Here is a 22,790-nt window from a genome sequence, read left to right as displayed (position 1 = left end):
AAAGCAGCTGGGCAGTGAACTTTACAAAACCTTTATCTTTCTGAAGCAAGGATTTCAGATGATATTGACAGAGACAATTTAGATAGTGGTACTTTAAGTCTTGAATTTTGTCTCGGTCTTCAAAGCCAACTGAAATATGGCAGTGCCTAAAACCCTTGTATATTTGGTTACAACAGAGAAACTGGCTGATAACAACTCAGTACATTCAGTTGGTGGTAAGGTCTTAATGCGACAGATCAATGACAGGGTCATTGTAGTACAAGTTCTGGTTGCAGTTTTCCTTTGCATCAACTTTCTGCTCATCATAACCTTTTTTAAGAAGGACTGCTTTCGCACAAACATGCGCTACATCTTCTTTGCTAATACACTACTGTCTGATTGCTTGTTCTTAATCTTGTCTAATATCCTGCTCATCTTGAGCTATTTTCGTTTTCCCATGCAAGTTTGGTTGTGCCCTATTCTCTATTTTGTGTCGTCTGTGAACACTTTTGTCACACCAATTACTTTAACAGCGATGACCCTGGAGCGCTACGTGGCCATCTGCGTGCCGCTGCGCCATGGAGAGCTGTGCACCACACGCAGAGCTCTGCACTGCATCCTCATCATCCACAGCCTCGGCTCCATGCCCATCCTCATCACTCTCTTCATCTTCTTTACATCAGCCACCTATAGCCTCTACACCCAGTACAGGATCTGCTCTGTGGAGATGCTCATCCTTCACAGGTGGCAGGGTCATGTTAGGTCAGCTGTGTACCAGTTGTACTTCTTGATCATGTCCGTCACCATTGTGTTCTCCTATGTTAAAATAATGAAAGTTGCCAAAGCTGCGTCAGGAGAGAATAAAAAGTCAACAAGGAAAGGGCTTCGAACTGTGGTTCTGCACGCTCTCCAGCTGCTCCTGTGTCTTATCCAAATGTGGTGCCCATTCATAGAGGCTGCTGTCCTCCAGATTGATTTCATGTTATTCATTAATGTGAGGTACTTTGATTACATAACTTTTATTCTCGCTCCTAGATGTCTGAGTCCTCTCATTTATGGCCTCAGGGATGAAAAGTTTTTTCTTGCATTGAAATACTATGCCTTCTCTGGCTTGTATAAGAAATAATCTTCAGATTTTCTTTGATTGACAAATTAGATTTATGATCTTTTACTACAGAAATAACTTTGTCATGTCATTACATGTGCTCATAGCTTATTTATTGAAATTCTTATTTTATTGAAACGTGAATGAAATTATTGAATAGGTCCTCTTGCAACAATTCATTTTCTTCATAGTTAGGTTTTAGAATCATTTTGAATTTTTCTGAACATGTTTACACATTAGCCCGTCTCTTGTTATGAGCATGAATGTGATTATATTGCTATAAATATCCCATGCAACTATTACCCTCAAGTGCAGTATTACATGGCTTCTGATAAAGACAATAAAGATAATCTCACACATATTAAGCTGAGCTGTGCACTGTCTCCTTCTTTGCATCTTTTCTCCTTCTTTCCCTGTATCATCTTCAATTTCAGATGACTGGATATCAGATCAGGATATCATTGATCTGTTTACTTTGACCTGAAATGTGCGCACTTGGCATGACTGAAAGAGGCCCACGGAGATAGTCATTATGTACAGATGCAGACACTGACATCTTGGTAGTTAGGCCTAGAGTCTCTCTCTCTCTCTCTCTCTCTCTCTCTCTCTCTCTCTCTCTCTCTCTCCGTGTGTGTGTGTGTGTGTGTGTGTGTGTGTGTGTGTGTGTGTGAGGGAGGAGCAGTTTGAGTTCAGGACATAAAACCTTTTAGAGAAATGAGGACAATTTTGTATTGTCCTTAATATGAAAAATGTTTTGAGGGAATGAACGTAGTCAGCAGCTCATCCTCACAAGCAGTCATGCATTTTTACATTTTACATCATAAGCATTCAGTGGACACTCTCTCAGAGCGTCTTATATCAGATACAACAGCTTGAATTCCTTTAGGTCACCATAATTATAAGCAGCTGAAAATACGGTGTGCAAATGTCAGAGCCTGTAGTGCCTTTACAATCTCCCTGAGACCATAGAATGATCATGAAAGAGTGAAATGCTAGGAAAAGAAATAAACTAAGTGAGAGAAGGATTTTTTAAGAGCAATTAGAGTGAGTGGAAAGGGGATAACATCCAGTGGGAAGAGGGTGATGTGAGGTGATGGGAGGTAGGCCTATTTCCTGGAGTTTTCAGCCTGTGATGGAAGATATGGAGTGACTGCTGATCTGACTGACTGGAGAGGGAAGTGCGTGTGTGCATGTGTTTAGTGGCCACAGTAATAGTTGCCTTAATGCAGGATTATAGGGCAGAAAGAAGTTTAGCACAGGGTGGGAGGTAAGATTCAACCAAATCAAGACTGAGAGGAACTTGATTCAAGACTCATTTAGCTACCCGAACTCACTATACTCACCAGTCATGTGTCAGAGTGAAACACTGGTGTCTCATCCTTGTTGACATCTATGTGCTTAATACCACTTAATGTTTAACACTGGAAAAAACCTGCAACATCTTACATTTCAGTAAAGAATTGTCATCATGAGAGAGCAGTCAAGCTTGCATACAGTTTGAACTGAAAAATACAACTTTTCTGTGACTTTTTAGATTTTGAAAATATTTATAAATATCATACAACAAAGATTATGTGTTATCCTATCATGTCTTCAATGACTGCCCTTAACTATATCTTCAATACCATATGGCTTGAGAACAAAAGTGTTGTGACCCACTTACACAACAAGTTGTTTTCATTAATTGGTTTTCATTAGATTGTAAGTACTTTTGATGTAAATGTCATGTTGCCTTTATGTTTGAGAGTGCTTGTGAGTTTTAAAACTTTTAGACCAAAGAATTAACTAATAATTAACTTTTTCTAATTAACGTTTTTGTGACAGGGTGAGGTGTTTACTGGCTCACAAGCAATGATTATTAGCATCATTAGTCCCATTAGCACAACAACAGATCTCATGTGAGTTATGAAGAGGGGACCAGTGTTTTCTACTGCATATCCCACGTTGAGCAATTAGTTTGATTGCGAACACATGTTTATAGAAAGATATTAGATAAATTCAAGATGTATAAACACCGGGCAGATCATCTTCTGGGACTCATTAGAATATCTTATCATCACACTCTACTTTTAACCTCATTAGCTGATATTAAAGAGCAAAATAGTCTATACTACTTATTCCTAGCTTACCTGTGCCACCATGATTTTTTTTTGACAACAAATAAGAAACAAACCTCATTAAGCCAGATGTGGTCAAAAATGTATCGTGAGGTTTCACAAATATTTTGCATGGCACTGAAACTGCCTCAGAGGTAGACAGTACAACTCAATCAGTGGCAAACGTATTAGGACAGTGAGAGTTGTATTTTTTAGTGTAAACACACTAATCTGTGTGAAGTAAAAGCACAAACTATTTTGTTTGCATGGTAGAAAAAAAATCTTTTGTTTTCAATCCCTAAATTTCAGGTGGGCAAAAAACATGGGACAAATAAACTTTAAAACTTTAAAGTCATGTAAAGAAATCTTTGGCTGATGTAATCCTTAGATGCAACTTCGTGAAGTTTACCAGGCTGTTGATACTTTCATGTGAGACAGTCTGCTCAGCCCCAAAACTGTGACATTTTGCATCAAAATACAAATTGCATTTCGAAATCCAGTATTTTAGCTGTGTAATGGACTTTACTGCCTCAGTGTTTTTGCGCTCCTACACACATGCCTAGTCCTGTATAGTGACCCCAGGTTCGTTTTCCCACAGAACACCATAGGAACGTTTTCCATGAACTACGCCACTAAAATGATCCCAAACAATGACGTATGGTGGTTGGAGGCAAGGCTGGATTATGGACCGGGCCAGTGGGGCCAGTGCCCCAGGGCCTCGGACTGCCAGGGGCCTCCGAAGCCTCAGGCCCCGCGGCCCGAGACTGCCAAAGGATGTTGAACACCAGGGCCCTTGGTACATAAAACGCAAGCTGACCACTAGGGCCCCCTGACACCTCGGCACATACAGTGTGAGCTGACCGCGAGGGGGGGGGGACCTCCAAAGACATGTGCCCAGGGGCCTCACGTGACCATGATCCAGCCCTAAACATTTTTGGCTGATACTGTATCCAAGGCCTTGAACTCAGTCATTTGTCATCCATTAATTCCATATTATACTAAATAAAGATGTGTGATGGTGAGATGCAAGAGGATGCATTAAGGACATGGCAGAGTGTCTCAAAGTTAGTCATAAACAATCCGCTAATCCATTGGTGGGTCAAAAACTTCACACAGTTAAGCAAGTTACTAACAAAAATTGAGTTTCATTACCCTTGGTTACCCGATATAGGGGAATTAGAAATTAGGAACCTAAAGTTCTTAACATCCAAGTGGAAAATAATAAATACAATCTTTATTTGTATAATTTATTTTCATCTGTTTCATCATCATCAACTATCAAAAATGTATTCAACTATTGTTTCCCCTATCTCTATTCAGAGCCTAAATCAACAGCGCAGTCTTTTAAATATTTAATGAATCAATTAACAGTCACTTTTAATTATTTTCACAGGAGTTCATTAGCCACAGAAAAGCACACGCAATTGTCTAATTATCATCATCATTATCATTGTAGGGTCTGAATCTGCATGGACAAAAACAAGTCAAGGCTGCAGAATGCCACTGTCAGTGTGATATTCCCTCCTGATGTCTCTGAGTTGACTGTCGGCTGTTTAGCGAGCGCTCAGGCCCAACATTGACTCAAGTCCAAAATTTATGTGCAAATCAAACTGGCACACACAGGAGCAGTATGATTCAGTCTGGCGCAGTTGTGCAGTCAAGTTTTAAACAAAGGTATGAACAACATGATAATGCTTTGTTTGGCATTTACATTAGAAAAATCAAACTTTGTTGAAACTCAGCACACCCATTTGCTTTAGATCTGAGCCCTTTTTCTTATGTACACTATTTAAAAAGTCATATGGGAAAATACATGCTATGAATCCATGCTGCATATCACACACAAAATGAGCATTCAGTTTGCATTCTTCAAATACCATTCAGAAAGTTATTACATTGCATCTTTGTTTTGAAACTGGTTGAAGTTGTGTGATTTTTTCTTTTAATATTCATACCTCTATAACTAACATACAGTATATAGGTGTGCAAATACATCTGCTGATGCTTCTGGACACATCTTCAGTGATGTTCCTGGAATCATTGGGTGTTTTGGGTCTTTCAACATCATACATCCTCATCCAGGTGACCCAGCTGAGGCTGATCAGACCTCAGCTTGTGTCCAGCTGGCTAGCTAGCTACTTTGCCCCCATGGCTCTCCTCTCTTGAGCCACAGCCATCTTGAGGCTCTCTCTGCCGCTTCGGTGGTGTTGCGGATGGCTCTTATCCTCCTCACTCCCTCGATGCCCAAAAAACTGAAGGCTCTGGACAGGGATCGGGCTGCAAAACCCCCGCATCCGACCTCAATCGGTAGGCACCTTGCTCTCCATCCAGCTTGTTGACAGCTGCTGACTAGTCCCTCATACTTGGCGAGCTTCCTTTCAAAGGTTTCTTCCAAGCAGTCTTCCCAGGGCACTGTCAGCTCCAGCAGGACAGCTTGTTTGGTGGACTCGGACAGGAGAACAATGTCTGGTCTTAAGGTGGAGGTCACAATGTGGTTGAGGGACTTCAGTTGCCTCTCAAGGTCTACCAACAGCTGCCAGTCCCTTGCAGAGGCCAGGATTGCTGCAGATGTTTTTGCAGAGGGTTTTGGGTGCTCCCCGGGTCTGATGAAGGTGATGGCATGTTTGGAGGGGCGAGACCGCTTGGCCCACTCCACTCCTGCACTGATGGCTTCTGCGATGACCTTCAGAACCTGATCGTGCCTCCACCGGTATCGTCCCTCTCCCAGTGCTTTTGTGTAGCAGCTCAAAATGTGCTCCAGGGTTCCATGGTTGCAGCACAGTGGGCATGCTGGTGTCTCTACCTTGCCCCATGTGTGAAGGTTTGATGGGCTGGGAAGCACATCATATACTGCCTGGATGAGGAACTTGATCTGGTGAGGCTCAGCTTTCTACAGCTCAGCCCAGGTCACCTTCCTCTCTAGTGTGTTCTCCCATCTCGTCCAGGCACCCTGTTGCCTCATTGCCACCATCCTGCAGCATCTCCCCTCCTCAACTGCTGCTCTCACTTCCTCCTGGACTAGGCGGCGCTTCTCCTTCCCTTTGGTGGTGTCAATGTGGGGAGTTGAAAAAGGATCCCAGTCCAGCTCTGCCCCGAGTCACCACTCCTACCAGCCTGTTGTGACGCAGCCTTGATTCTGCCTGCAGAACAGCTTCCTCTGCTCTCCACTTCCTGCCAGTCCTCACCTCAATTCCGGCTTTGGCCACCTTTGGATCGCTTGACTCTCTGTACTGCAACACTTCTCTGGCTCTTGTTACCTTGAACTCCTCTTCCAAGGATCTGAGAGGCAGTTGCAGCTTGTTGTTGTGCCCATAGAGTGCAATGCTGCTCAGGCTCCTTGGTCCAGCCATTTTCTGAGGTGGTTACTGACCTTCCTCTCCAAGGTCTCGACTGTTGAGATAGGCACTTCGTACACCAGGAGTGGCCACAAGATTCTGGGATGTGCCATGCTGGTACAACCACGCTTTAAACTTCCCTGGTAGTCCAGACCGGTCCACAGATTTCAACCAGCCGTCCAACTCGGTGCAGGTAGATTTGGTTTGAACCTCATCCGGGCCCACTCCATCAGCTTCTCGAGCCCTTGCAGGATCCATCTACAGCCTGGGACTGACTCTGTAGTGACTGTGAGGTCATCCATAAACACCCTGATAGGTGGCTGGCATTGAGCAGATTTTGTCTTGGGCCCTCTGCATTCTGGCTCAGCCGACTTCGTGAGCATGTTCATTGCCAGGGAGAACAGGATCACAGAGATGGTACAACCTGTGATTATCCCAATCTCGATCTTGTGCCAGCCTGAAGTAACTGCTCCTGAGAACACTCTCATCCTGAAGTTGCTGTAGTAGTCAGCAATGAGGTCTCTGGTTCTGCTGGGGACATGGTGTTTTGCCAGTGTTGGCTGCACCACCTTGTGTGGTATTGAGCATTATAGCTTCACCAGCTATTAAAAAATGTATGCCTACGCCAGAGCATCCAGTTTTGTGTACGAAATGGCATTTTAACTTCCCAAACATGCCTAACTGGATCAGGATCAGTCACACACTGCTGTTACAGCAGCTGGGAAATATTCGGTCTGATACCTACCAATCATATACACTAACAGTCAAACATTTGGACACACCTGATTAAATGTAAGTTGTAAGTTTTCAGATAATCCTCCTATGGAGTTCTGTGGGAAAACTAGGAGGAGCCCAACTCCTGAGTCTCCATGTATCTAAATATAGATGGCCTATGAGGTGTATTAGCAGTGAGTGGCGATGACGACATTGTGGCCAGAAAAGTTGTATTTGGTGTTATTGTCACTGTGCTCTAGTCGCTGCTATAAACTCTTGAGGCACAGCTCTCTGTCAGAAGACTGCACAGAGCTCAGCAAACGACATGCGCTTTAGATTCATCTTCAGAACCGCTCACCACAAAGCAGCTGGGCAGTGAACTTTACAAAACCTTTATCTTTCTGAAGCAAGGATTTCAGATGATATTGACAGAGACAATTTAGATAGTGGTACTTTAAGTCTTGAATTTTGTCTCGGTCTTCAAAGCCAACTGAAATATGGCAGTGCCTAAAACCCTTGTGTATTTGGTTACAACAGAGAAACTGGCTGATAACAACTCAGTACATTCAGTTGGTGGTAAGGTCTTAATGCGACAGATCAATGACAGGGTCATTGTAGTACAAGTTCTGGTTGCAGTTTTCCTTTGCATCAACTTTCTGCTCATCATAACCTTTTTTAAGAAGGACTGCTTTCGCACAAACATGCGCTACATCTTCTTTGCTAATACACTACTGTCTGATTGCTTGTTCTTAATCTTGACTAATATCCTGCTCATCTTGAACTATTATCATTTTCCCACGCAAATTTGGTTGTGCCTTATTCTCTGTAGTGTGTCATCTGTGAGCACTTTTGTCACACCAATTACTTTAACAGCGATGACCTTGGAGCGCTACGTGGCCATCTGCGTGCCGCTGCGCCACGGAGAGCTGTGCACCACACGCAGAGCTCTGCACTGCATCCTCATCATCCACAGCCTCGGCTCCATGCCCATCATCATCACTCTCTTCATCTTCTTTACATCAGCCACCTATAGCCTCTACACCCAGTACAGGATCTGCTCTGTGGAGATGCTCATCCTTCACAGGTGGCAGGGTCATGTTAGGTCAGCTGTGCACCAGTTGTACTTCTTGATCATGTCTGTCACCATTGTGTTCTCCTATGTTAAAATAATGAAAGTTGCCAAAGCTGCGTCAGGAGAGAATAAAAAGTCAACAAGGAAAGGGCTTCGAACTGTGGTTCTGCACGCTCTCCAGCTGCTCCTGTGTCTTATCCAAATGTGGTGCCCATTCATAGAGGCTGCTGTCCTCCAGATTGATTTCATGTTATACATTAATGTGAGGTACTTTGATTACATAACTTTTATTCTCGCTCCTAGATGTCTGAGTCCTCTCATTTATGGCCTCAGGGATGAAAAGTTTTTTCTTGCATTGAAATACTATGCCTTCTTTGGCTTGTATAAGAAATAATCTTCAGATTTTCTTTGATTGGCAAATTAGATTTATGATATTTTGCTACAGAAATAACTTAATCATGTCATTACACATGCTCATAGCTTATTTATTGAAATTATTATTTTATTGAAACGTGAATGAAATTATTGAATAGGTCCTCTTGCAACAATTCATTTTCTTCATAGTTAGGTTTTCGAATCATTTTGAATTTTTCTGAACATGTTTACACATTAGCCCATCTCTTGTTATGAGCATGAATGTGACTATATTGCTATAAATATCCCATGCAACTATTACCCTCAAGTGCAATATTACATGGCTTTGATAAAGACAAAAAAGATAATCTCACACATATTAAGATAAGATGTGCACTGTCTCCTTCTTTGCGTCTTTTCTCCTTCTTTCCCTGCATCATTTTCAATTTCAGATGACTGGATATCAGATCAGGATATCATTGATCTGTTTACTTTGACCTGAAATGTGCGCACTTGGCATGACCGAAAGAGGCCCACGGAGATAGTCATTATGTACAGATGCAGACACTGACATCTTGGTAGTTAGGCCTAGAGTCTCTCTCTCTCTCTCTCTCTCTCTCTCTGTGTGTGTGTGTGAGGGAGAACCAGTTTGAGTTCAGGACATAAAACCTTTTAGAGAAATTAGGACAATTTTGTATTGTCCTTAATTTGGAAAAGGTCCCTTTTTGTTTAAGAGGTTGGGGTTAGCACTGGGGTAAGGTTAAGGGTAAGGCTTAAAGTTAGGCATGCATTCATCAGAATTTTTGTTAGGGTTAGCTTTGAGGGAATTATTGTATTCAGTGGATCATCCTCACAAGCATAACCATGGATTTTAATTTTTAAATTATAAGCATTCAGCGGACACTCTCTCAGAGCGACTTACAACGGATGCAACAGTAGAATAAGCTTCAGTTCCTTTAGGTCACCATAATTACAAGCAACCAAAAATAATGGGGGCGAATGCCAGGGCCAGTAGTGCCTTTACAATCTCCCTGTGACCATAGAATGATCATGAAAGAGTGAAATGCTAGGAAAAGAAATAAACTAAGTGAGAGAAGGATTTTTTAAGAGCAATTAGAGTGAGTAGAAAGGGGATAACATCCAGTGGGAAGAGGGTGATGTGAGGTGATGGGAGGTAGGCCCATTTCCTGGAGTTTTCAGCCTGTGATGGAAGATATGGAGTGACTGCTGATCTGACTGACTGGAGAGGGAAGTGCGTGTGTGCATGTGTTTAGTGGCCACAGTAATAGTTGCCTTAATGCAGGATTATAGGGCAGAAAGAAGTTTAGCACAGGGTGGGAGGTAAGATTCAACCAAATCAAGACTGAGAGGAACTTGATTCAAGACTCATTTAGCTACCCGAACTCACTATACTCACCAGTCATGTGTCAGAGTGAAACACTGGTGTCTCATCCTTGTTGACATCTATGTGCTTAATACCACTTAATGTTTAACACTGGAAAAAACCTGCAACATCTTACATTTCAGTAAAGAATTGTCATCATGAGAGAGCAGTCAAGCTTGCATACAGTTTGAACTGAAAAATACAACTTTTCTGTGACTTTTTAGATTTTGAAAATATTTATAAATATCATACAACAAAGATTATGTGTTATCCTATCATGTCTTCAATGACTGCCCTTAACTATATCTTCAATACCATATGGCTTGAGAACAAAAGTGTTGTGACCCACTTACACAACAAGTTGTTTTCATTAATTGGTTTTCATTAGATTGTAAGTACTTTTGATGTAAATGTCATGTTGCCTTTATGTTTGAGAGTGATTTTGAGTTTTAAAACTTTTAGACCAAAGAATTAACTAATAATTAACTTTTTCTAATTAACGTTTTTGTGACAGGGTGAGGTGTTTACTGGCTCACAAGCAATGATTATTAGCATCATTAGTCCCATTAGCACAACAACAGATCTCATGTGAGTTATGAAGAGGGGACCAGTGTTTTCTACTGCATATCCCACGTTGAGCAATTAGTTTGATGGCGAACACATGTTTATAGAAAGATATTAGATAAATTCAAGATGTATAAACACCGGGCAGATCATCTTCTGGGACTCATTAGAATATCTTATCATCACACTCTACTTTTAACCTCATTAGCTGATATTAAAGAGCAAATAGTCTATACTACTTATTCCCAGTTTACCTGTGCCACCATGAGTTTTTTTTGAGAACAAACAAGAAACAAACCTCATTAAGCCAGATATGGTCAAAAACTTAACGTGAGGTTTCACAAATATTTTGCATGGCACTGAAACTGCCTCAGAGGTAGACAGTACAACTCAATCAGTGGCAAAAGTATTGGGACAGTGAGAGTTGTATTTTTTAGTGTAAACACACTAATCTGTGTGAAGTAAAAGCACAAACTATTTTGCTTGCATGGTAGAAAAAAAATCTTTTGTTTTCAATCCCTAAATTTCAGGTGGGCAAAAAACATGGGACAAATAAACTTTAAAACTTTTGAGTCATGTAAAGAAATCTTTGGTTGATGTAATCCTTAGATGCAACTTCGTGAAGTTTACCAGGCTGTTGATACTTTCATGTGAGACAGTCTGCTCAGCCCTAAAACTGTGACATTTTGCATCAAAATACAAATTGCATTTCGAAATCCAGTATTTTAGCTGTGTAATGGACTTTACTGCCTCACTGTTTTTGCGCTCCTACACACATGCCTAGTCCTGTATAGTGACCCCAGGTTCGTTTTCCCACAGAACACCATAGGAACGTTTTCCATGAACTACGCCACTAAAATGATCCCAAACAATGACGTATGGTGGTTGGAGGCAAGGCTGGATTATGGACCGGGCCAGTGGGGCCAGTGCCCCGGGGCCTCGGACTGCCAGGGGCCTCCGAAGCCTCAGGCCCCGTGGCCCGAGACTGCCAAAGGATGTTGAACACCAGGGCCCTTGGTACATAAAACGCAAGCTGACCACTAGGGCCCCCTGACACCTCGGCACATACAGTGTGAGCTGACCGCGAGGGGGGGGGGACCTCCAAAGACATGTGCCCAGGGGCCTCGCGTGACCATGATCCAGCCCTAAACATTTTTGGCTGATACTGTATCCAAGGCCTTGAACTCAGTCATTTGTCATCCATTAATTCCATATTATACTAAATAAAGATGTGTGATGGTGAGATGCAAGAGGATGCATTAAGGACATGGCAGAGTGTCTCAAAGTTAGTCATAAACAATCCGCTAATCCGTTGGTGGGTCAAAAACTTCACACAGTTAAGCAAGTTACTAACAAAAATTGAGTTTCATTACCCTTGGTTACCCGATATAGGGGAATTAGAAATTAGGAACCTAAAGTTCTTAACATCCAAGTGGAAAATAATAAATACAATCTTTATTTGTATAATTTATTTTCATTTGTTTCATCATCATCAACTATCAAAAATGTATTCAACTATTGTTTCCCCTATCTCTATTCAGAGCCTAAATCAACAGCGCAGTCTTTTAAATATTTAATGAATCAATTAACAGTCACTTTTAATTATTTTCACAGGAGTTCATTAGCCACAGAAAAGCACACGCAATTGTCTAATTATCATCATCATTATCATTGTAGGGTCTGAATCTGCATGGACAAAAACAAGTCAAGGCTGCAGAATGCCACTGTCAGTGAGATATTCCCTCCTGATGTCTCTGAGTTGACTGTCGGCTGTTTAGCGAGCGCTCAGGCCCAACATTGACTCAAGTCCAAAATTTATGTGCAAATCAAACTGGCACACACAGGAGCAGTATGATTCAGTCTGGCGCAGTTGTGCAGTCAAGTTTTAAACAAAGGTATGAACAACATGATAATGCTTTGTTTGGCATTTACATTAGAAAAATCAAACTTTGTTGAAACTCAGCACACCCATTTGCTTTAGATCTGAGCCCTTTTTCTTATGTACACTATTTAAAAAGTCATATGGGAAAATACATGCTATGAATCCATGCTGCATATCACACACAAAATGAGCATTCAGTTTGCATTCTTCAAATACCATTCAGAAAGTTATTACATTGCATCTTTGTTTTGAAACTGGTTGAAGTTGTGTGATTTTTTCTTTTAATATTCATACCTCTATAACTAACATACAGTATATAGGTGTGCAAATACATCTGCTGATGCTTCTGGACACATCTTCAGTGATGTTCCTGGAATCATTGGGTGTTTTGGGTCTTTCAACATCATACATCCTCATCCAGGTGACCCAGCTGAGGCTGATCAGACCTCAGCTTGTGTCCAGCTGGCTAGCTAGCTACTTTGCCCCCATGGCTCTCCTCTCTTGAGCCACAGCCATCTTGAGGCTCTCTCTGCCGCTTCGGTGGTGTTGCGGATGGCTCTTATCCTCCTCACTCCCTCGATGCCCAAAAAACTGAAGGCTCTGGACAGGGATCGGGCTGCAAAACCCCCGCATCCGACCTCAATCGGTAGGCACCTTGCTCTCCATCCAGCTTGTTGACAGCTGCTGACTAGTCCCTCATACTTGGCGAGCTTCCTTTCAAAGGTTTCTTCCAAGCAGTCTTCCCAGGGCACTGTCAGCTCCAGCAGGACAGCTTGTTTGGTGGACTCGGACAGGAGAACAATGTCTGGTCTTAAGGTGGAGGTCACAATGTGGTTGAGGGACTTCAGTTGCCTCTCAAGGTCTACCAACAGCTGCCAGTCCCTTGCAGAGGCCAGGATTGCTGCAGATGTTTTTGCAGAGGGTTTTGGGTGCTCCCCGGGTCTGATGAAGGTGATGGCATGTTTGGAGGGGCGAGACCGCTTGGCCCACTCCACTCCTGCACTGATGGCTTCTGCGATGACCTTCAGAACCTGATCGTGCCTCCACCGGTATCGTCCCTCTCCCAGTGCTTTTGTGTAGCAGCTCAAAATGTGCTCCAGGGTTCCATGGTTGCAGCACAGTGGGCATGCTGGTGTCTCTACCTTGCCCCATGTGTGAAGGTTTGATGGGCTGGGAAGCACATCATATACTGCCTGGATGAGGAACTTGATCTGGTGAGGCTCAGCTTTCTACAGCTCAGCCCAGGTCACCTTCCTCTCTAGTGTGTTCTCCCATCTCGTCCAGGCACCCTGTTGCCTCATTGCCACCATCCTGCAGCATCTCCCCTCCTCAACTGCTGCTCTCACTTCCTCCTGGACTAGGCGGCGCTTCTCCTTCCCTTTGGTGGTGTCAATGTGGGGAGTTGAAAAAGGATCCCAGTCCAGCTCTGCCCCAAGTCACCACTCCTACCAGCCTGTTGTGACGCAGCCTTGATTCTGCCTGCAGAACAGCTTCCTCTGCTCTCCACTTCCTGCCAGTCCTCACCTCAATTCCGGCTTTGGCCACCTTTGGATCGCTTGACTCTCTGTACTGCAACACTTCTCTGGCTCTTGTTACCTTGAATTCCTCTTCCAAGGATCTGAGAGGCAGTTGCAGCTTGTTGTTGTGCCCATAGAGTGCAATGCTGCTCAGGCTCCTTGGTCCAGCCATTTTCTGAGGTGGTTACTGACCTTCCTCTCCAAGGTCTCGACTGTTGAGATAGGCACTTCGTACACCAGGAGTGGCCACAAGATTCTGGGATGTGCCATGCTGGTACAACCACGCTTTAAACTTCCCTGGTAGTCCAGACCGGTCCACAGATTTCAGCCAGCCGTCCAACTCGGTGCAGGTAGATTTGGTTTGAACCTCATCCGGGCCCACTCCATCAGCTTCTCGAGCCCTTGCAGGATCCATCTACAGCCTGGGACTGACTCTGTAGTGACTGTGAGGTCATCCATAAACACCCTGATAGGTGGCTGGCATTGAGCAGATTTTGTCTTGGGCCCTCTGCATTCTGGCTCAGCCGACTTCGTGAGCATGTTCATTGCCAGGGAGAACAGGATCACAGAGATGGTACAACCTGTGATTATCCCAATCTCGATCTTGTGCCAGCCTGAAGTAACTGCTCCTGAGGACACTCTCATCCTGAAGTTGCTGTAGTAGTCAGCAATGAGGTCTCTGATTCTGCTGGGGACATGGTGTTTTGCCAGTGTTGGCTGCACCACCTTGTGTGATATTGAGCATTATAGCTTCACCAGCTATTAAAAAATGTATGCCTACGCCAGAGCATCCAGTTTTGTGTACGAAATGGCATTTTAACTTCCCAAACATGCCTAACTGGATCAGGATCAGTCACACACTGCAGTTACAGCAGCTGGAAAATATTCGGTCTGATACCTACCAATCATATACACTAACAGTCAAACATTTGGACACACCTGATTGAATGTAAGTTGTAAGTTTTCAGATAATCCTCCTATGGAGTTCTGTGGGAAAACTAGGAGGAGCCCAACTCCTGAGTCTCCATGTATCTAAATATAGATGGCCTATGAGGTGTATTAGCAGTGAGTGGCGATGACGACATTGTGGCCAGAAAAGTTGTATTTGGTGTTATTGTCACTGTGCTCTAGTCGCTGCTATAAACTCTTGAGGCACAGCTCTCTGTCAGAAGACTGCACAGAGCTCAGCAAACGACATGCGCTTTAGATTCATCTTCAGAACCGCTCACCACAAAGCAGCAGGGCAGTGAACTTTACAAAACCTTTATCTTTCTGAAGCAAGGATTTCAGATGATATTGACAGAGACAATTTAGATAATGATACTTTAAGTCTTGAATTTTGTCTCGGTCTTCAAAGCCAACTGAAATGTGCCAGTGCCTAAAACCCTTGTATATTTGGTTACAACAGAGGAATATATGGCTGATAACAACTCAGTACATTCAGTTGGTGGTAAGGTCTTAATGCGACAGATCAATGACAGGGTCATTGTAGTACAGGTTCTGGTCGCAGTTTTCCTTTGCATCAACTTTCTGCTCATCATAACCTTTTTTAAGAAGGACTGCTTTCGCACAAACATGCGCTACATCTTCTTTGCTAATACACTACTGTCTGATTGCTTGTTCTTAATCTTGACTAATATCCTGCTCATCTTGAACTATTATCATTTTCCCATGAAAGTTTGGTTATGTCTTATTCTCTATATTGTTTTGTCAATGAACACTTTTGTCACACCAATTACTTTAACAGCGATGACCCTGGAGCGCTACGTGGCCATCTGTGTGCCACTGCGCCACGGAGAGCTGTGCACCACACGCAGAGCTCTGCACTGCATCCTCATCATCCACAGCCTCGGCTCCATGTCCATCATCATCACTCTCTTCATCTTCTTTACATCAGCCACCTATAGCCTCTACACCCAGTACAGGATCTGCTCTGTGGAGATGCTCATCCTTCACAGGTGGCAGGGTCATGTTAGGTCAGCTGTGCACCAGTTGTACTTCTTGATCATGTCTGTCACCATTGTGTTCTCCTATGTTAAAATAATGAAAGTTGCCAAAGCTGCGTCAGGAGAGAATAAAAAGTCAACAAGGAAAGGGCTTCGAACTGTGGTTCTGCACGCTCTCCAGCTGCTCCTGTGTCTTATCCAAATGTGGTGCCCATTCATAGAGGCTGCTGTCCTCCAGATTGATTTCATGTTATTCATTAATGTGAGGTACTTTGATTACATAACTTTTATTCTCGCTCCTAGATGTCTGAGTCCTCTCATTTATGGCCTCAGGGATGAAAAGTTTTTTCTTGCATTGAAATACTATGCCTTCTCTGGCTTGTATAAGAAATAAACTTCAGATTTTCTTTGATTGACAAATTAGATTTATGATCTTTTGCTACAGAAATAACTTTATCATGTCATTACACGTGCTCATAGCTTATTTATTGAAATTCTTATTTTATTGAAACGTGAATGAAATTATTGAATAGGTCCTCTTGCAACAATTCATTTTCTTCATAGTTAGGTTTTAGAATCACTTTGAATTTTTCTGAACATGTTTACACATTAGCCCGTCTCTTGTTATGAGCATGAATGTGATTATATTGCTATAAATATCCCATGCAACTATTACCCTCAAGTGCAATATTACATGGCTTCTGATAAAGACAATAAAGATAATCTCACACATATTAAGATGAGCTGTGCACTGTCTCCTTCTTTGCATCTTTTCTCCTTCTTTCCCTGTATCATTTTCAATTTCAGATGACTGGATATCAGATCAGGATATCATTGATCTGTTTACTTTGACCTGAAATGTGCGCACTTGGCATGACCGAAAGAGGCCCACAGAGATAGTCATTATGTACAGATGCAGACACTGACATCTTGGTAGTTAGGCCTAGAGTCTCTCTCTCTCTCTCTCTCTCTCTCTCTCTCTCTCTCCGTGTGTGTGTGTGTGTGTGTGTGTGAGGGAGGAGCAGTTTGAGTTCAGGACATAAAACCTTTTAGAGAAATGAGGACAATTTTGTATTGTCCTTAATATGAAAAATGTTTTGAGGGAATGAACGTAGTCAGCAGCTCATCCTCACAAGCAGTCATGCATTTTTACATTTTACATCATAAGCATTCAGTGGACACTCTCTCAGAGCGTCTTATATCAGATACAACAGCTTGAATTCCTTTAGGTCACCATAATTATAAGCAGCTGAAAATACGGTGTGCAAATGTCAGAGCCTGTAGTGCCTTTACAATCTCCCTGAGACCATAGAATGATCATGAAAGAGTGAAATGCTAGGAAAAGAAATAAACTAAGTGAGAGAAGGATTTTTTAAGAGCAATTAGAGTGAGTGGAAAGGGGATAACATCCAGTGGGAAGAGGGTGATGTGAGGTGATGGGAGGTAGGCCTATTTCCTGGAGTTTTCAGCCTGTGATGGAAGATATGGAGTGACTGCTGATCTGACTGACTGGAGAGGGAAGTGCGTGTGTGCATGTGTTTAGTGGCCACAGTAATAGTTGCCTTAATGCAGGATTATAGGGCAGAAAGAAGTTTAGCACAGGGTGGGAGGTAAGATTCAACCAAATCAAGACTGAGAGGAACTTGATTCAAGACTCATTTAGCTACCCGAACTCACTATACTCACCAGTCATGTGTCAGAGTGAAACACTGGTGTCTCATCCTTGTTGACATCTATGTGCTTAATACCACTTAATGTTTAACACTGGAAAAAACCTGCAACATCTTACATTTCAGTAAAGAATTGTCATCATGAGAGAGCAGTCAAGCTTGCATACAGTTTGAACTGAAAAATACAACTTTTCTGTGACTTTTTAGATTTTGAAAATATTTATAAATATCATACAACAAAGATTATGTGTTATCCTATCATGTCTTCAATGACTGCCCTTAACTATATCTTCAATACCATATGGCTTGAGAACAAAAGTGTTGTGACCCACTTACACAACAAGTTGTTTTCATTAATTGGTTTTCATTAGATTGTAAGTACTTTTGATGTAAATGTCATGTTGCCTTTATGTTTGAGAGTGCTTGTGAGTTTTAAAACTTTTAGACCAAAGAATTAACTAATAATTAACTTTTTCTAATTAACGTTTTTGTGACAGGGTGAGGTGTTTACTGGCTCACAAGCAATGATTATTAGCATCATTAGTCCCATTAGCACAACAACAGATCTCATGTGAGTTATGAAGAGGGGACCAGTGTTTTCTACTGCATATCCCACGTTGAGCAATTAGTTTGATTGCGAACACATGTTTATAGAAAGATATTAGATAAATTCAAGATGTATAAACACCGGGCAGATCATCTTCTGGGACTCATTAGAATATCTTATCATCACACTCTACTTTTAACCTCATTAGCTGATATTAAAGAGCAAATAGTCTATACTACTTATTCCCAGTTTACCTGTGCCACCATGAGTTTTTTTTGAGAACAAACAAGAAACAAACCTCATTAAGCCAGATATGGTCAAAAACTTAACGTGAGGTTTCACAAATATTTTGCATGGCACTGAAACTGTCTCAGAGGTAGACAGTACAACTCAATCAGTGGCAAAAGTATTGGGACAGTGAGAGTTGTATTTTTTAGTGTAAACACACTAATCTGTGTGAAGTAAAAGCACAAACTATTTTGCTTGCATGGTAGAAAAACATCTTTTGTTTTCAATCCCGAAATTTCAGGTGGGCCAATGTTTACCAGGCTGTTGATAGCCTACCTTCATGTGAGACAGTCTGCTCAGCTCTAAAACTGTGACATTTAGCATCAAAATACAAATTGCATTTCGAAATCCAGTTGTGCTGTGTAATGGACTTCACTGACTCAGTGTTTTTGCGCTCCTACACACGTCTAGTCCTGTATACAGTGACCTCAGCTGCCTCCTCCAGGTTCGTTTTCCCACAGAACACCATAGGAACATTTTCCATGAACTGCACAGCTAAAAATGATCCCATACAATGACGTATGGTGGTTGGAGGGCAAACATTTTTGGCTGATACTGTATCCAAGGCCTTGAACTCAGTCATTTGTCATCCATTAATTCCATATTATACCAAATACAGATGTGTGACGGTGAGATGCAAGAGGATGTTGGTGGTTCAAAAACTTCACACATTTATTAAGCAAGTTACTATCCAAAATTGAGTTTTCATGACTGTAATTTATTATATTTGTTTCAAAACTCCTGGTTAGCTGATATAAGGGAATTAGGAATCGGGACCTGGAAGTTTTTAACATCCAAGTGGAAAATAATAAATACAATCTTTATTTGTTTATCTTTAGTTGTATCATTTGTTTTCATTTGTTTTCCAACTATTAAAAATGTATTCAACTATTGTCTCCATTCAGAGCCTAAATCAACAGTGCAGTCTCTTAAATATTTATCTTTTCACAGGAGTTCATTAGCCACAGAAAAGCACACGCAATTGTCTAATTATTGTCATCATTATCATTGCAAGGTCTGAATCTGCATGGACAAAAACAAGTCAAGGCTGCAAAATGCCACTGTCAATGTAATATTCCCTCCTGATGTCTCTGAGTTGACTGTCGGCCGTTTGGCGAGTGCTCAGGCCCAACATTGACTCAAGTCCAAAATATATGTGCAAAACAAACTGGCACACACAGGAGCAGTATGATCCAGTCTGGTGCAGTTGTGCAGTCAAGTTTTACAACATGATAATGCTTTGTTTGGCATTTACATAAAAAAAAATCAAACTTTGCTGAAACTCGGCACACCCATTTGCTTTAGATCTGAGCCCTTTTTCTTATGTACACTAATAGTCATATGGGAAAATACATGCTATGAATCTGTGCTGCATATCACACACTAATTTCTGCAGGCAAACTTTATGTCTGACAGTTACGTCACACTGTGGCCCCTGAAAATGAGCATTCAGTTTTTATTCTTCAAATACCATTCAGAAAGTTACATTGCATCTTTGTTTTGAAACTGGTTGAAGTCGTGTGATTTTTTCTTTTAATATTCATACTTCTATAACTAACATACAGTATATACATTATTGCTTCACCGGCTATTAAAAAATGTATGCCTATGCCAGAGCATCCAGTTTTGTGTACGAAATGGCATTTTAACTTCCCAAACATGCCTAACTGGATCAGGATCAGTCACACACTGCAGTTACAGCGGCTGTGAAATATTCGGTCTGATATCTACCAATCATATACACTACCAGTCAAACATTTGGACACACCTGATTGAATGTAAGAAAAAAAATCATTTTCTTAGAGCCATTTGGCTTATGCTTAAATGCTTGAAATTCGTTTCTTAGACAAAAATAGTGAAGTTGATCCTATGTATGAATTTCTTTCCAAAGCCTTTGCCTTTCCAACAAGGCAAAGGGCGGCTACTTTAAAGAATCTAAAATATAAGATAGTTTTGATTTGTTTAACACTTTTGCACTGCATAATTCCATTTGTGTTATTTCATAGTTTTGATGTCTTTACTATTATTCTAACATGTGGAAAACAGTGGTGTGTCCAAACTTTTGACTGGTAGTGTTTGTCTGTTTATACGTGTCATGCTGGTTACTTGCATGTTTGGGATGCATATAGAGACTATAAACACGATATAGGCTTTGGATATTGTATCAGCCAAAAACTTGCCCTCCTACTACCATACCTCAGTGTTATGGATAGCTTTAGTAGTACATTAGTTTTCAGATAATCCTCCTATGGAGTTCTGTGGGAAAACTAGGAGGAGCCCAACTCCTGAGTCTCCATGTATCTAAATATAGATGGCCTATGAGGTGTATTAGCAGTGAATGGCGATGACGACATTGTGGCCAGAAAAGTTGTATTTGGTGTTATTGTCACTGTGCTCTAGTCGCTGCTATAAACTCTTGAGGCACAGCTCTCTGTCAGAAGACTGCCCAGAGCTCAGCAAACGACATGCGCTTTAGATTCATCTTCAGAACCGCTCACCACAAAGCAGCAGGGCAGTGAACTTTACAAAACCTTTATCTTTCTGAAGCAAGGATTTCAGATGATATTGACAGAGACAATTTAGATAATGGTACTTTAAATCTTGAATTTTGTCTCGGTCTTCAAAGCCAACTGAAATGTGCCAGTGCCTAAAACCCTTGTATATTTGGTTACAACAGAGGAATATATGGCTGATAACAACTCAGTACATTCAGTTGGTGGTAAGGTCTTAATGCGACAGATCAATGACAGGGTCATTGTAGTACAGGTTCTGGTCGCAGTTTTCCTTTGCATCAACTTTCTGCTCATCATAACCTTTTTTAAGAAGGACTGCTTTCGCACAAACATGCGCTACATCTTCTTTGCTAATACACTACTGTCTGATTGCTTGTTCTTAATCTTGACTAATATCCTGCTCATCTTGAGCTATTTTCGTTTTCCCATGCAAGTTTGGTTATGTCTTATTCTTTATATTGTGTCGTCTGTGAACACTTTTGTCACACCAATTACTTTAACAGCGATGACCCTGGAGCGCTACGTGGCCATCTGCGTGCCGCTGCGCCACGGAGAGCTGTGCACCACACGCAGAGCTCTGCACTGCATCCTCATCATCCACAGCCTCGGCTCCATACCCATCATCATCACTCTCTTCATCTTCTTTACATCAGCCACCTATAGCCTCTACACCCAGTACAGGATCTGCTCTGTGGAGCTGCTCATCCTTCACAGGTGGCAGGGTCATGTTAGGTCAGCTGTGTACCAGTTGTACTTCTTGATCATGTCCGTCACCATTGTGTTCTCCTATGTTAAAATAATGAAAGTTGCCAAAGCTGCGTCAGGAGAGAATAAAAAGTCAACAAGGAAAGGGCTTCGAACTGTGGTTCTGCACGCTCTCCAGCTGCTCCTGTGTCTTATCCAAATGTGGTGCCCATTCATAGAGGCTGCTGTCCTCCAGATTGATTTAATGTTATTCATTAATGTGAGGTACTTTAATTATATAACTTTTATTCTCGCTACTAGATGTCTGAGTCCTCTCATTTATGGCCTCAGGGATGAAAAGTTTTTTCTTGCATTGAAATACTATGCCTTCTCTGGCTTGTATAAGAAATAATCTTCAGATTTTCTTTGATTGTCAAATTAGATTTATGATCTTTTGCTACAGAAATAACTTTATCATTACATGTGCTCATAGCTTATTTATTGAAATTCTTATTTTATTGAAGCGTGAATGAAATTATTGAATAGGTCCTCTTGCAACAATTCATTTTCTTCATAGTTAAGTTTTAGAATAATTTTGAATTTTTCTGAACATGTTTACACATTAGCCCGTCTCTTGTTATGAGCATAAATGTGACTATTTTGCTATAAATATCCCATGCAACTATTACCCTCAAGTGCAATATTACATGGCTTCTGATAAAGACAAAAAAGACAGTCTCCCACCTATTAGGATGAGCTGTCTCCTTTGCATCTTTTCTCCTTCTTTCCCTGTATCATTTTCAATTTGAGATGACTGGATATCAGCAACATGTTTTTCAATGCATAAACCAATCCAGTGTTTTTAAATATGGCACATGTTAAAGGGAATCAGGCAAGGATCACCTAACAAACCTGTAAACCCCATAACAATACATGCTATGTGCTGTGATCAATATATTGAACATGCATAGTATTTCCTCTGTGCAGGTCTCAGGCTCTTGTACTTCCTACTCTGATCCTGCAGTAATAATAATAATAATCTATGTAAAAATCACAACAGAAATGTCCTTCATGATTCAGTTTTATCTGCTTGTTATACAGAGGACTGTATTGAATATAAATTGTCCTATGCTGCATGTT

General features: G+C 41.6%; 1 protein-coding gene and 5 pseudogenes across 1 annotated transcript; 4 read left to right on the top strand and 2 right to left on the bottom strand.

Moving 5' to 3' along the window:
• The first annotated feature begins 136 nt into the window (after positions 1 to 136).
• LOC144539380 (odorant receptor 131-2 pseudogene) lies at positions 137 to 1,105 on the top strand (annotated as a pseudogene).
• Positions 1,106 to 4,489: 3,384 nt separating this feature from the next.
• On the bottom strand, positions 4,490 to 7,096 carry LOC144539379 (uncharacterized; annotated as a pseudogene).
• Positions 7,097 to 7,726: 630 nt separating this feature from the next.
• On the top strand, positions 7,727 to 8,695 carry LOC139931252 (odorant receptor 131-2 pseudogene; annotated as a pseudogene).
• A 3,743-nt stretch (positions 8,696 to 12,438) lies between these two features.
• On the bottom strand, positions 12,439 to 14,737 carry LOC139931253 (uncharacterized; annotated as a pseudogene).
• Positions 14,738 to 15,418: 681 nt separating this feature from the next.
• LOC144539419 (odorant receptor 131-2-like) lies at positions 15,419 to 16,342 on the top strand. The gene has a single exon (XM_078284324.1). It carries the CDS (start codon positions 15,419 to 15,421, stop codon positions 16,340 to 16,342), a length of 924 nt encoding a protein of 307 aa, XP_078140450.1.
• A 4,796-nt stretch (positions 16,343 to 21,138) lies between these two features.
• LOC139921224 (odorant receptor 131-2 pseudogene) lies at positions 21,139 to 22,062 on the top strand (annotated as a pseudogene).
• Positions 22,063 to 22,790: the final 728 nt, after the last annotated feature.

The sequence above is a fragment of the Centroberyx gerrardi genome, chromosome 6 (assembly GCF_048128805.1).
Source record: "Centroberyx gerrardi isolate f3 chromosome 6, fCenGer3.hap1.cur.20231027, whole genome shotgun sequence".
In the NCBI taxonomy this organism is placed as follows: Eukaryota; Metazoa; Chordata; class Actinopteri; order Beryciformes; family Berycidae; genus Centroberyx; species Centroberyx gerrardi.
The sequence above is the reverse complement of the archived record's forward strand: the minus strand, read 5'-3'. Positions and strand labels throughout refer to the sequence as shown.